Source organism: Phacochoerus africanus, chromosome 15, assembly GCF_016906955.1.
Source record: "Phacochoerus africanus isolate WHEZ1 chromosome 15, ROS_Pafr_v1, whole genome shotgun sequence".
Lineage (NCBI taxonomy): Eukaryota > Metazoa > Chordata > Mammalia > Artiodactyla > Suidae > Phacochoerus > Phacochoerus africanus.
In genome coordinates this window covers 114,849,723-114,863,325 of record NC_062558.1, presented here as the reverse complement: position 1 = coordinate 114,863,325, position 13,603 = coordinate 114,849,723, and the positions used below count along the sequence as shown (strand labels likewise).

The window sequence follows — 13,603 nt, the reverse complement described above, 5'->3', positions numbered from 1 at the left end:
CCATCTCATCCTCATCTCCATTCTCTCCGCCGGTTCCTGTCGGCCGCATGTTCCATCGCCATCTCCCACGACAGTGTCCAAGAGACGCAAGGCCCATCTGCGGCGCCTGGATCGCCGGTGGACCCTGGGCGGGATGGTGAACAGGCAGCACAGCCGAGGTGACAGTGGGAGCCAGCTTCTCCTCACCCACAGCTGCCGCCTCTTGCTCTCTCACTAACACCTCTCTTCCTTTACGGCTCTGCTCCTCTGCCCCTTCCTTACCCGGATTCACCAGCCAGACTTTGCTCTCACCTACTGCAGCTGCAGGGGACCGGGGGGCTGGGGAGGGGCGGGCACTGGGGTGGCTCTGGTTTCAGCCAGCATCCTGGGGGCAGGGGTCATGGGACATAGGACAGGATTGCGGGGGCAGCTGGACTCTCAGAAAGGCCGCCTTTGCCCTGAAGCTGCAGGTTAAGAGTGCCGAGCTTTTTCAATTCTCTGCTGGGCCGTCCCACTCAGCCCCGCCCTTTGTTGCCTCCTTCCTCTGAAAAAGGGGCTCCCTCTGCCAAAGCTGTTCTAGCAGTTCCTTAGGGACAGAGTAGGAAGAAGGACCAGCTCACAACCTCCTCCTTCAGCCAGCGCCAGAAAAACTGGAGAGGGACCAAAGCCCAGACCCAGCCTGGCCCCAGGGCACAGTCCCAACAGTCTTTCGTGGTGGAGGTTGGTCCAGCCAGGGGATCCAGCACCCCCAGCACTAGCAGTTGGGACTGCAGGAGGAGCCTGATCAAGATGATTTCTGGGAGGCCCCTGGCCTGCCACACAGGCCGATTGGGAACCAAGACTGGTTGGCGGTCCAGGGCCTTTGCAACATCCAGGATCCTGGGAGGTAGGGAAATGAGGGGCGGACCACCGAACAAACCTCTAAACAGTTCCAGAGCCCCAAGGCCAGTGGGTGGCCCGTTTCTCCTGCCTGGGGAGAGTGGAGGGCGTGTGCCCCGGACAGTGACAGCACAGCTGAAAGGGTGTGTAAGCAGCACTGGCTCTTCTAGAATAGCAGGGATGCCTCAGGGCTCGCTCCACCCCCAAAGCTTGTTCCCACACTGTGAGACCCTGTTCTGGTGTCTGCCCCCAGGCCTGGGTAACAGCTGGCCTGGATGCTGGGGTGGCCACCAGCTATGGCCGGCTCAGCCTCAGGCTCCGAGCACTGGCCGTGAGGCGCCCAGCCTGTCCTGAGGGTGGAGCATGCCTTGGTCCCTGGGTGTTGGCACAGGGCAGGGAACCAAGTCATGGAAACAGAACAGGCTACCCTAGAGGTAGGAGGGGCAGCGTTGCTGGGGGCCAGGCTGGGACGCGGCCCTGGGCCTTGGCAGCAAAGGAGAACGGGACACTGGCCTGGAAAAACAGCAGGGAGGAAGGTTTGGCCTGCCCCCATCCCCTCCCGCATCGGCTCCAAACAGCATCACACACCAAACCCCAAACACAACTGATTCTGCAACCACGTGGACCCATGGATGCTTCAGTCAGCAAAGCATTCCCACCAGCACACAGCCCTGCAGGCCAGGGGCGTGGCTGCACTGCCCAGTCCCATCCAGCCCCCATACACACAGCTGCACATCCGCAGTCCTGTGCACACAGCCACTCACACGTACACACGTGTAATTTCACCTTTGCACTATTTACATTGTCACAGATGGATTATCTACACAACCACATCATAAGTACACCTCTGCGGCTACCCCACAAGTACACATATGGCTTCACATGCAGTCTCATGTAGTATACTAACTCTTACGCCATGTGCATATAGGCAGTGCATTCACAATTATAAACATACACCAATACGTAGACACAAATAGCCAAGTTAAGTGCGTCATTCTGTGGCCACCCGTGCATATGCAAATATGTAAGCAAATATAGGCCCACAACTTGTCTCTTATGTAAGAGACCTAAACAACATCATTGCCCAGTCTCAGCCCTAAGTTAAATTAGGGCTAAGTTAAATCAGGCAGCCAAGAAAAATGTGCAGAAAGTTGGCTGGGAGAAACCCCACTGCAAACAGCCATGCTGATGGGGAATCAGGCAGTGGGTCATGTATAACTAGACAAGAGAAAAGCACTGCTTCCCCAGGGCCTCCGCTCCCCCGCTCCCTCAGCCAGCCAGGCCTTTGGAATCAAAAGGCCTCTTGCAGTGGGGTTGGGTAAGTTGTGGGGGCCGGGAGGGGAGCCAGGGAGACTGCTGACGGAGGGGAAAGTGTTTGGAAAGAGGAGGCGTCTGTGGTTTGGAAACTGCAGGGCTCTCCAGCCCCTGCCTCCAAAATCAGAACAGGCCTGTCCACCTCCCCGGAGCCACCTACCCAACCAGCCTGCCCAGGGGCCATGTGGCCACCACCCTTTGATGGCACCTCAGAGTGACCAGGGCCTCAGCACTTCTCAGAAACCCAGAGGTGCCTCCACCCCAGAACTCCCAGGCCCTTTCCCTCAGCTCCGATTCCTGAGGAGCATCTTTTTCTTTTCTGTTTTTCAGGGCGGCACTTGCAGCATGTGGAAGTTCCCAGGCTAGAGGTCGAGTTGGAGCTGCCGCTGCCAGCCTCCGCCACCGCCACAGCCGCGCAGGATCCAAGCCATGTCTGTGACCCACACCGCAGCTCATGGCAACACCAGATCCTTAACCCACTGAGTGAGGCCAGGGATCGAACCCGAGTCCTCATGGATACTAGTCGGGTTCATTACTACTGAGCCGCAGTGGGAACTCCAGGGGCATCTCTTCTAGAGACCCCAACCAGTGCAAATGACTCAGCGCCTCCTCTCCCTGCCCCCCACCCCGGGCCACTTCCATCAGGCCAGGCATCGTTGTATCCACACAGAGGTAACCCACACCTCCATCATCTCATCTGAGCCAAACGTGGCAGCAAACCAAGCCCCCATAGAGACCAGTTGCCTGGGACTAGGGCTGGAACCTGCAGTGACAGGGCAGGATGTGCCCCTGGGCCAGACAGACCCCTTCCTGGGAGCATGAACCCCCAGACATCTGTGTTCATGTCAGCCCAAGGGCCACCAGGAAGAGGGCTTTGTGCGGGAGGAGCAGCTCAGCTTTCCCGGGTAGAACTGACATCGTTGGCCCTGCCCACCCCAAGAGGGCCAGAGGGGGGCAAGACCCTTCCATGGCCCTTGGGGCTCTGTCCAGGAGCCCTGGGGGCTGCAGAGGCTGGTGCTTGGGTCTGGCAGCTCCAGAGCCCAGACCCTGTCCTCTGCCACACAGCAGGGCTTGCTTGGCTCCTCTGATCTTCCCAAGAGAAAGGCTGTAATTTTTCTCTGCAAAAGCAGCCCTGCCTAGGGATACTTTCACGATGGCTTCCTGCAGGAACCACAAGCTTTTAAAAATAGCCCAACTGAGCAAAGGCAAAATGTGGAGCCCAGGCCTCAGCTCACCCCAGCCTCAGAACCCTGGAACCCTGGGACCTGGCGCTTGCCCCTCTGGCCGCCGCCAGGGCCAGGATTTACCAAGCCTGCTGGAAAATGGAGCGAGACCAAGGAATAGGCAGGAGTGCAAGGGGCGGGAGACTGTAGAACACAGAACTTCTCAAAGGCCCACGAGTCAGAATCTGGCTGGACCAGGTTCTCAGGCGGTCTTGGCGGCTCTCACCAGCATGGCTGGGTTGGAATCTGAAGGCTTCCCAGAGTGAGTTGATGCTGAGAAAGCTCGTGGTTGAGAAGAGCATGCTAAACTGCAGAGGCTTCCGCGGGGGATCACCTACTTTTGCTTGTTGGCAGCCTTTGCCATTCGGCCCGCAGCCCGCCGGCTCTGCCCTTGCAGCCTGGTGGGCATCTGCCTCCTGCCCAAAGGGAGCTGCTCTCTCCGCCCAGCACAGGGCTCTAGACAGGACCCTGATAATCTGGGGAAGAACGAACACATGGCCCTCCTGAGCAGGGCTTGGGGTGGCAGCTGCCTCTGCCCCACTGCTGCCAGAGGCTCAGACAGGCTGCCAGTCAGGGTCCAGCTGAGTCGGGGGTGATCAGGCAGCTGGAGCCAGGAAGTAGGGAGCAGACGTCTTAGATCCAAGCTTTCTGTATCAGCATCTGCCCTTTTTTTTTTTTTTTTTTTAACATTACTTTTATTAGAGTTCCCATTGTGGCTCAGTGAGTTACAAACCCAAGCAGTATCCATGAGAATGCAGGTTCAATTCCTGGCCTCACTCATTGAGTTAAGGATCCAGCATTGCCATGAGCTGTGGTGTAGGTTGTCAGAGTTTATGGCTCCCGAGTTGCTATGACTGCACCGTAGGCTGGCAGCTGCAGCTTCGATTCAACCCCTAGCCTGGGAACCTTCATATGCTGCAGGTGCAGCCCTAAAAAGACCCCCCCCCAAAATTTACTTTGATTGCCTGTTTTTCTCTTTTCCCTTTTTTAATTTAAATTTTTTGTTTGTTTTTTTTGGGGGGGTTTGTTTGTTTTGCTTTTTTAGGACTGCACCCATACCATATGGAGGTTCCCAGGCTAGAAGTCCAGTCAGAGCTACAGCTGCCAGTCACAGCCACAGCAACTCAGGATCCAAGCCAAGTCTGCAACCTACACTACAGCTCATGGCAATGCCGGATCCTTAACCTACTGAGCAGGGCCAGGGATCAAACCCACAACCTCATGGTTCCTAGTGGATTCGTTTCCACTGCACCACAACAGGAACTCCTAAAAAATTTTTGTTATAGTTGATTTACAATGTTCTGTCAATTTCTGCTCTTTTGATCTCAGAGAATCTCCCACTAAGTGCCCCAGCTCAGCCCCTTTCCCCTATCAATGCCTTCTAGTCCCCTTGGAGGTCCTGCTGCATTCCAGGCCCTCAGCCCCCAGGGAGGATCCAGGTCAGAGAGGACAGCACAGGTTCAACCTCCCTGGAAGCCTGAGCAAAGAATCCAGTGGAGGCACAAGGTCCCTGCCAGGAGAGAGGCAGAGGGATCCACCAATTGCCCAGCGCCACCCCCACACACTAGCTCCCCAAGCTCCTCCTCAGCCCCCACAAGGTGCCTGGGACCTTGAACTAGGGTTTACGGTCCTATCGTGAGACCAGAGCAGAGATTCCACTGAGCTGTGTTGTCAGCTCAGCATGCCGGCCTCTGAAGGCGCCTGGGCATGGTGGCCTGCTCACTGGAAGGCCAGACAGAGCAGGGGATTAAGGGTTGGAGTGGGAGAAGGGCCAGGAGAGCAGGTTTGAGGCACAGAAATATAGCACCTTCAGGGAAAGAGGGGACGTGCCACCAGACATCCAGGAGACACCAGGTCTGTTCTCAGACGTCCTTTTTTGGCTGCCCCGAGGCGCATGGAGTTCCTGGGCCAGGGACCAGATCCAAGCTACAGTCACGACCCAGGCGCAGCTGTGGCGACACTGGATCCCCAACCGCGCCAGGCTGGGGATTGAACCCTCGTCCCAGCACTCCCAAGACATCACTGATCTCATTGTGCCACAGTGGGAACTCCTGTTCTCAGGGTTCCTGACTCAGGTCCCATGAGTGCCAGGTTATCTGTAGCCCTGTCCTCTGCCCAGAGGGGGTTTCCGGGGCCCTGAGAACTCCAGACTCCAGCAGCCTGTCTGATGTTACAGGGCCAGGGGAAGGCAGCTCTCTGCTGCCTGGGGCTTGCAGGGCCACCTGAGGCCCAGGTTGGCTTTGGCAAATGTGGGAAGTAGCCGTGGGGCCTGGTCCCTTCTATTCCCAGAGGCTGACCCAGCGTACCCTGGCCCCCATTTAAGTGAGGCCAATCAGGGGGAGGAGGTGGCAGGAAAAAGGACCCGCACCCTGACCTCAAATAATTGTGCTTTCTTGCTTGGCCCACACCCACAGAAGAGAAGTACGTCACCGTGCAGCCTTACGCCAGCCAAAGCAAGGACGAGATTGGCTTTGAGAAGGGCGTCACTGTGGAGGTGATCCGGAAGAATTTGGAGGGCTGGTGGTACATCAGGTAGGAACCCCCGCAGAGGAAGGAGCGAGGTGCTTTCCGGCTACTCCGGCCGCAGGCCAGCCCTGGGCAGCACAGTGGCTGCGGACCCCAGCCGGCAGGTCCGTCCTGATAGCAGCTTCGCGCCCACGGCCTGACCTGGGTGCTCCAGCGCTGCGCAGCAGAGCAGCTCTAACAAAGCTTGTCTTGCAGACCCCCTCTCAGCACACACAAAGCAGAGCCTGAGCTGCAGCCAGCGAGGCACAGGGGCCTCGTCTCAGCTTGCAGGCAGTGGTGCAATCCCTTCCCGAGCATCTGCCAAGAGGGTCCGGCACATCTGAATTTGGTTTTCTGCGTCCGACCTTGGCTGCTTGGCGGGCTCTGCAACTCCGGCCGCCTGGAGCACTGGTGTCCCCAGCCTTTGCTGAGGTCCCAGCAGGCAGCCCCTGCTGCCCCCCGGCCCAGCCTCAGATTCAGGCTCTGGACTGGGCTGCTCCTCTCTGCAGGGCTGCTTCCCCTGGGTGCGAGAGCTGGGGCAGAAGTGAGGCCTGAGCCCAGACCTCATTCAGAGGCCTCTCGCTCTGCCCTTCCCTCTCCTTGGACCCAGTCACACTTCCCAGCTGAGAAACCCATTTGAGGGTACGGTAGGGGAGGGGGGAGCTTCCTGACACTCCTGGAAGCAAACTAAACCGGATGGGCTTCACTCATCTCTCCCTTCCCAGGCCCTGCCCCCAGGCTCCAAGGTTCCTCTGGCCTGGGGCTCCCGGGCCAGCCAGCACCCCCAGGGGGCTTTGCTCCTAGGAAATATTTCTGGGTCCTTTAGAAGCAGCTCAGCTGTGATAATGTGGTCCAGTTTCTCTTCTCTGCCTGTAACCCTGAAGACAAGAGATGGTCCCCTGTTGTGGGCTGTAGGGACCACCTCCCCAGCCTCCCACACCTCGTAGCCCCAGACCCACTATGGGCAGGAGGTGTGTTCTGAGCTGTCTCCACCAAGGGGATTGACTGGGGTAGCCAGGCGCTCATAAGACAGTTGCTCAGAAGGCAGCACGTGGTAGGGTTAAGATTGGTCTCTGCTGAGGGTAGGATGAAGGTCATTGGCCACATGGACTTGAACCTTCATGTGGCCTGACAGGACAGAGCCGCCCCCGCCCCCTGCACACCAGTCAGGGGGCTGAGCTCTCCCTTTCTGTCTTGTTAGGTCAGACAGGACTGTGTGCCTGGACGTGTTTGCCCAGATCCTCTGCCTCTAGACTTTGATGGTCTCTGAGCAATGAAAACTGGAGCCAAGCCCCTCAAAGCAGCCACCACAAGTCTGCATGTGGACGCTAGCGAAAAGGCGGGCTTCTAACCTAAACCACTTGCCCAAAGGTTATCTACAGGGCGGTGAGGGGTTTTTTTAGTTTTCTAAAAGGACCAATAAAACCACTCTGAGCTGGTTCATCCAGTCAGCCCTCATCCCTGTGGCTTAGCCCTTCTGCCAGCGGAAGCTTCAGCTGACAAAACCCTGCTGAAAAGGTTCCACCTTAAGAAGGCTTCCAGACACCCCCTTAACTATGCCGTTTCCCAGCATCCCAGGCTCTGTGTTGATCCTCATTTCCTGTCGTTCTCCTCCACCCCCACCCCCCACATACACAGCCTCCCTCTCTCCCCATCCTCCTCCCTTTCCAGTTGGCTTCCCTCTGGAGGCATTCCGTGCTCCGGAGCTGGAAAGCAGATGCGAGCAGAGTTGGACCCGAACACACACAGCCGCTCCTGATTCCCTTGCACCTCCCCGCCTGGAATCTAATTTTATCCTTCAGTAACACTGAAGGGGCACATCAGGGCCTGGAACAGGAGCACTCAGGACAGTGAGCAGTCCTGGCCGTCACTCCCCTGAGACTTTGCTCCCCATCTCTGCACGCTGTGCTCCGTGGCCACCAGAGTCGTCTTCGTCTTTGCTCCAAGTTCTGGGCCGGATGCTGCCAACAGCTAGCTGTGTGACCCTCTGCTTCTCGCTTTGCTTCTCTGAGCCTTGATTGTTGGCTCGTATGTAAGATGAGGCATCATCATGAGTTGCTCTTGCCCACCTCTGAAATTCTGTACTTCTCTGCCCTGTTGGCTCCCTGACTTCTATCCGTTTGTTCAATGAGGCCTGCGTTCTGAGCTCCAAAACGGGGGACCAGACGGACAAGCGCGGGTCAGCCTGCCATTTGTGTGACGTGAACATGAGAGACCACCTCCTGCCTGAGTTTTCCTGCAAAGCTCAGACACCTTAGAAACTTTAACTTTTACCTTTTTCTCCCCACAATGAACCCCCCAGAACAAGGTCAGATGGGAGGCAGGGGGGTGGAGGGATCGTCAGACATCTGGTATGGAGGAGCCGTTCCAGAGAGCCAGCCGTGTCCCAGGGAGCAGGCGAGGACATGGCACCCCAGACTCCGGGGCATTGGCCAGCCATAGCTAGACCAGGCAGTAAGCTCCCGGTGGGTTTGGGTAGAAGCTCAGCATCATGGGGGGGAAAGGGAAAAGCTTGTTTTCAGAAGTCAGCAAATCCCCTAAAATTAAGTCAGCCCTGTCATTTGCTTTTCGCTCTTGTTTATGGGTTTTTGGTTTTGTTTTTGTTTTGTTTCCTTTTGTTTTTGTTTTGCCATACCAAAGTCTTTAATTTTATCCAGTCATGTGCTTTATTTAGTCTTTTCATTTATGGTTTCTGCTTTGGGAGTTCCACTTAGAAAGAATTTCTCAACCCCCAAGATGAAGCCAATATTCGTGACTTGTATTTTTAATTTTGTTGTACAGTCATGAGGCCAGAGTCTCACTTGTTTTTTCTTCTCACTGGATCGTCGGTCGTCCCAAATCACTCATTGACCCCACTGCTTTGAAATGTCACCTTCCGCGTTGTTCTGTTTGTGGGCTTGTTCTGTGAAGTTGGTTTGTCTGCATCTCCTGCAGTGATGCTAGTTCGTCCCCCCATGCGGTCACTCTTTATAGACATCTTCCCAGTTGGTCTCGATGTGTCTGCCCATCTGGATAAATGTCTGCAGCTACTCTCTCCCAGCATTTTGCAGAAGAGAAATAATGGAGCTTCAGGATAGGGACTGGTCCAAGGTACCATAGACCAGACCTCGGGTTTCCTAGCTCCCACCCGTCCTGCCCTTTCACCTCTCTGATCCTTATTTCCCTCTCCAATTGGTCATTTAACTCTATACACCTTCTCATGTCTTAGCTCCAAGAACTGCCCTCTGCTGTGTTGAGGCCATTGCAAAGCCTACTTTTTTGGGCAACCCAAAATTTGAGGCATCTTCTCATCTCAAGGTCCCATGTTTGCCTGACTTTGCAAACTAGGAGAGTCCACACCAAGAGGGATCAGGCAAAGAGCAAGAGAGAGGAAGACGTGCTGTTCTTGGTGCCTTTCCACCTGCCCTCCGTTCTCATTCTCTCCAGAATAGAGGCTTTGCCCAGTGTCTTGCGCAGCACAGCTGGGCAAGGCCAGCTGGAGCCTGGGGCCCGGCAATGGGGCTCTTGTGACACCTTGTCCCACTCCTCCCCGCAGATACCTGGGCAAAGAGGGCTGGGCGCCCGCTTCCTACCTGAAGAAAATCAAGGATGACCTGCCAGCACGGAAGAAGAACCTGGCAGGCCCCGTGGAGATCATCGGGAACATCATGGAGATCAGCAACCTGCTGAACAAGAAGGCGTCTGGGGACAAGGAGACCCCCCCAGCTGAAGGCGAGGGCCCAGAAACCCCCATCACCAAGAAGGAGATCAGCCTGCCCATCCTCTGCAACGCCTCCAACGGCAGCGCCCTGGGCGTCCCGGAGAGAACCGTCTCGAAGCTGGCCCAGGGCTCCCCGGCTGTGGCCAGGATTGCTCCTCAGAGGGCCCAGATCAGTAAGAGCCCCACTGACCCCGGAGCCTTTAGGGAAGGGGCATGAAGTGCAAGGGGAGCTGGACGGGTGTGCGTGGTTCCCCCTGTCATTCCCTCCCAGAGATGCAGGCTGACCCCTGACCCCAGCCTCGCTTTGCCAGCTTGTCTCATGCTAATCTCAAGCGTGGGCAATTCCCATTGTGGCTCCGTGGGTTATGAACCAGACTAGTATCCATGAGGGTGCAGGTTCAATCCCTGGCCCTGCTCAATGGGTTAAGGATCTGGTGTGGCCATGAGCTGTGGTGTAAGTTGCAGACGCATCTTGGATCTGGCATTGCTGTGGCTGTGGTGTAGGCCAGCAGCTACAGCTCCGATTTGACCCCTAGCCTGGGAACCTTCCTATGCCTCAGGTATGGCCCTAAAAAGCAAAAAAAAAAGCCTGGACAAGGCAATCCCTTCCACGTCCTCCACTGAAGATAAACTGCATGAGTACATGAGCCGGCAGTGTTCCCTCTGCCACTGGTAGAGAGCCAGGAGTGGCCACTCAGATAAGTGCAGTCACCCAGGCCGTGAGATGGGAGCCCTTAGGCAGGGCTACTTTCTGAGTGACAGCAAGAGAAGAACATCTCGCCCTACTCCTCCTTCCCTGTCACCTTACTGGGAACCTGGGACACTTGGAAGGGCGGCTGTATCTCTCCACACATTTTCAGTGGCATTTTCTTCCAGAATCTCCTTCTTTCCTACCAGAGAAGCCTGGCGCAGGGGTGCCTGTGGTTGAGGGTTAAACTATTCTATGTTATGAGAGACCAGCTTCTGTTTGTGTCCAACCGTTCTTCAAATCTGGAGGAAAGCTGTTTTCTAGTCTGGTTGTGAACTTGGTTAAGTTAGCTCTGTGCCTGAAACCTTTTGCGCAGTCCATTGGGAAATGTTTTGAGGGTGCCCCCTCTTGCCTGGCACTGTGTCAGCCGCTAAGGATTTGGTAGTGAGCAAAAAAGAGACCTGGTCTCTCTTTCTAACCCTGAAAATCTGATAAAGTTATTTACCCTTGGCCCTGAAAAATGCCCCTATGTTTGAACATTTTAGCATGTTCACGGATCCCTTAGAACATAGTCAAGGATGCTTAAGGTTCTTTGACTTTGCACTGAAGTTCAGTTCTAGTGCCTGCAGCGACTGAGAGCATGCGTTCTTTGTAAATGCAGGACAAAGGCAGGAACTTCCCAGGATCAGGAGGTGGTCACAGCCAGGGAAAGCACTGTTGTCTGGCTGGGATTTCTGAAGCTCTGCTTCCTTCTTCTAGGCTCCCCAAACTTAAGGACAAGGCCTCCACCTCGCAGAGAGTCCAGCCTGGTATGTATGCTGAATTTCTTCTTCCTTTCCTGTCCCTTTTCTGGGGCGCACTCTAGCAGCCCCCGTCACTTGGCTGTCTCTATTGCAGAGCCCACTGGTCCAGCACTTCGCCAGGGCTGTGCCAGGGCTTCCAGCCTCGTGATGCTGGGGGCAGAGAGGGAAGCCTGGGGATCCCAGCCTTGCTGGGGTCTCACTGGACAGTTTATAATAAAAAACGCTCTGCATTCCAAAGCTAAATAAATCCACCCCAGCCACTGCACTGGCAGACATAAACATTTAGACTGGCTGGCGAGAGTGTCCGGCCAGGGCATTGCCAGGGGCTGGAAATGGGGCTGCTGTCCGTGTGAGCCTGGAAGCTGTTCAGCTTTGCCTTCCTTGCTCGGAAGTGCCTGATGGATGTGGGGTTGGGAGGGTGGGCAGAGGGCAGTCCAGTGAGCATCCTTGGGGAAGGAGGGTAGTAAGTGGCAGGGATTGGCTCAGGCCGAAGCTCAAAGAGACTCGGTGCTGCCTGGGTCCCTGGCGCCTGTGGGCGAGGTTTCTTGGCCTCCAGACCATCAGGGAGGCAGATGTACACTCAAGATGCTGGGGCCGAGAGCCCTAGAGCAGAGAACTATTATCTGGGTGACGGGATGCAGTGGAAAGAATGGGGCTTTGAACCTACCAGGCATAGATTCACATTCCACTTCTGATGCTTAGAAACCGCGAGCCCCTAGGCAAGTTGCATGCCCTCTACAGGCCTCAGTCTCCTTCCTTACAAGACGGGGACAATGGCAGCCACCTCCTAGGGCTGCTGTAAGGATGAGATGAGGTGGTGTGTGCAGAGAGCTGGCCATCGGCTTTCCATGTCCTGTGTCAGCTCTCTGTGCACTGTGTGTAGACAAGGATTCTGAAGTCACATCTGAGCTTTGTAGGGAGACTTACTGTGATCAGTGACATCTGTCCCAGGGAGGCAGACAACAGCAGTCAGATCGGACCTTCCTTAAACAAGACTTTTGAGGAGTCATTTGGCCCCTAGAGATGAGACCGTCTTTGCCCTGGCCATGAGCCCCAGTGGAGAGTCTAGCTCATTTTACGCAGCTGAACAGCAAGTTCTGTCTCCTCTCCTCCCACCCCTCTGGTGATTACTTTCAGGCAGACTTGATTTTGGCAAGAATGGGGCGATTCCTTGCACACTTACCAAAAGCAGAGTTTGCTGAGTCAATGCTGCTCGTTCAGCCAAGGCCCGGCTGACTCCCACCTGGCAGGGGGTCCAGGCCACCCCTGCACACATGCCTGGCTGCAGGGCCAGGCACCAGGGCAGGAAAGGTTGACCAGATCATATCTGGCCCCTCAAAACCAGTCTTCCCCCACCGTTCCCTCACTCTGACCCAAGGCAGCTCAGTTGCAACTGGCAGAATTAGAACCTGCTGAGCCTTGAAGGACAAGGCAGGTTAAGAGGACTAGGATGGTGTTTCATGAAGAGGGTCCAGCCTGGGCTGCTGTCTATGGAGCGCTTCCTGTGCCCCTAGCTGGACCAGAAATGTGTTCATGATCTTGGGTTCCCTTTGTGGCTCAGTGGTTAATGAACCCCACTAGTATCCATGAGTACTTGGGTTCGATCCCTGGCCTCGCTCAGTGGGTTAAGGATCCAGCATTGCCGTGAGCTGAGGTGTAGATCACAGATGCGGCTTGGATCTGGTGTTGCTATGGCTGTGGTGTAGGCCGGTGGCTACAGCTCTGATTCAACCCCTAGCCTGGGAACCTCCATATGCCGCAGGTACAGCCCTAAAAAGACAAAAAAACCTGTGTTCGTGATCTCATGACCCTAGTTCCATTTTGCAGATGAGGAAGCTAAGGCTCAGGGAGGTCAAGGGCCTTGCCCAGGGCCCTGAAGCTGGTGAATTGCTGAGTTGCGACTGGAGCCCACGTGTCCAGCTGCAAGGCAAAGGTTCTTTGAAGTCTTTCTGCTACACTGTAGCCACTTCCTCCCCCTAGCCTCGCAAACAAGTACCTTTTTTAATAAAATTGTTTTATTTTAACCCCTTTGTATGACACCAGGACATACTGGGAATCACAGGGAGGCACCAAAATTGGCCAGAGTAGAGACCAGCCAAAGCTGGAATGTCCTCTCCACGAGGGCGGGGAGGTGTCCTTTTGGTTCACTCTTGGATGTCTGGTGCCTTGGACCAGTGTCTGGCACCCGTTAGACACACAGCAAACATTTGTAAAATGAATGGATGAGGTTCACAAGCCATGGGCTGTGGCCACGGTCTAAATCTCCCTGCCTGTCAGGCCTAGAATTCAAAGTGCCAGCATCTCGGAAACATTGAGGCTGCCGAGCGTGTTCCTCCCCACCCCAGAGCCAAGGATCCTATGCTCTGTGCTTGCCTGACCAGTTGGCATCATCCCGATGGCCAGCCAAGGTCTCTTCTCACATCCCAGCCCGTGCAGCCAGGCGTCACCCTTCACCTGAGACTCCTCTGCCGGGAGCAGTGTGCACAGACAGGCTTTCTTACAGGTTTCTCTG

At 55.6% G+C, this 13,603-nt stretch overlaps 1 protein-coding gene across 3 annotated transcripts in view; it reads left to right on the top strand.

The window, feature by feature from the left end:
* Positions 1-13,603, top strand: part of SH3PXD2A (SH3 and PX domains 2A) — a 261,253-nt gene that overhangs the window by 235,257 nt on the left and 12,393 nt on the right. For all 3 annotated transcript variants that reach the window (XM_047761959.1, XM_047761957.1, XM_047761958.1), the window contains 4 exons: positions 75-158; positions 5,810-5,927; positions 9,436-9,773; positions 11,048-11,097. In XM_047761959.1, the coding sequence (XP_047617915.1) occupies positions 75-158; positions 5,810-5,927; positions 9,436-9,773; positions 11,048-11,097 (590 nt within the window). The remainder of the gene's footprint in view (positions 1-74; positions 159-5,809; positions 5,928-9,435; positions 9,774-11,047; positions 11,098-13,603) is intronic.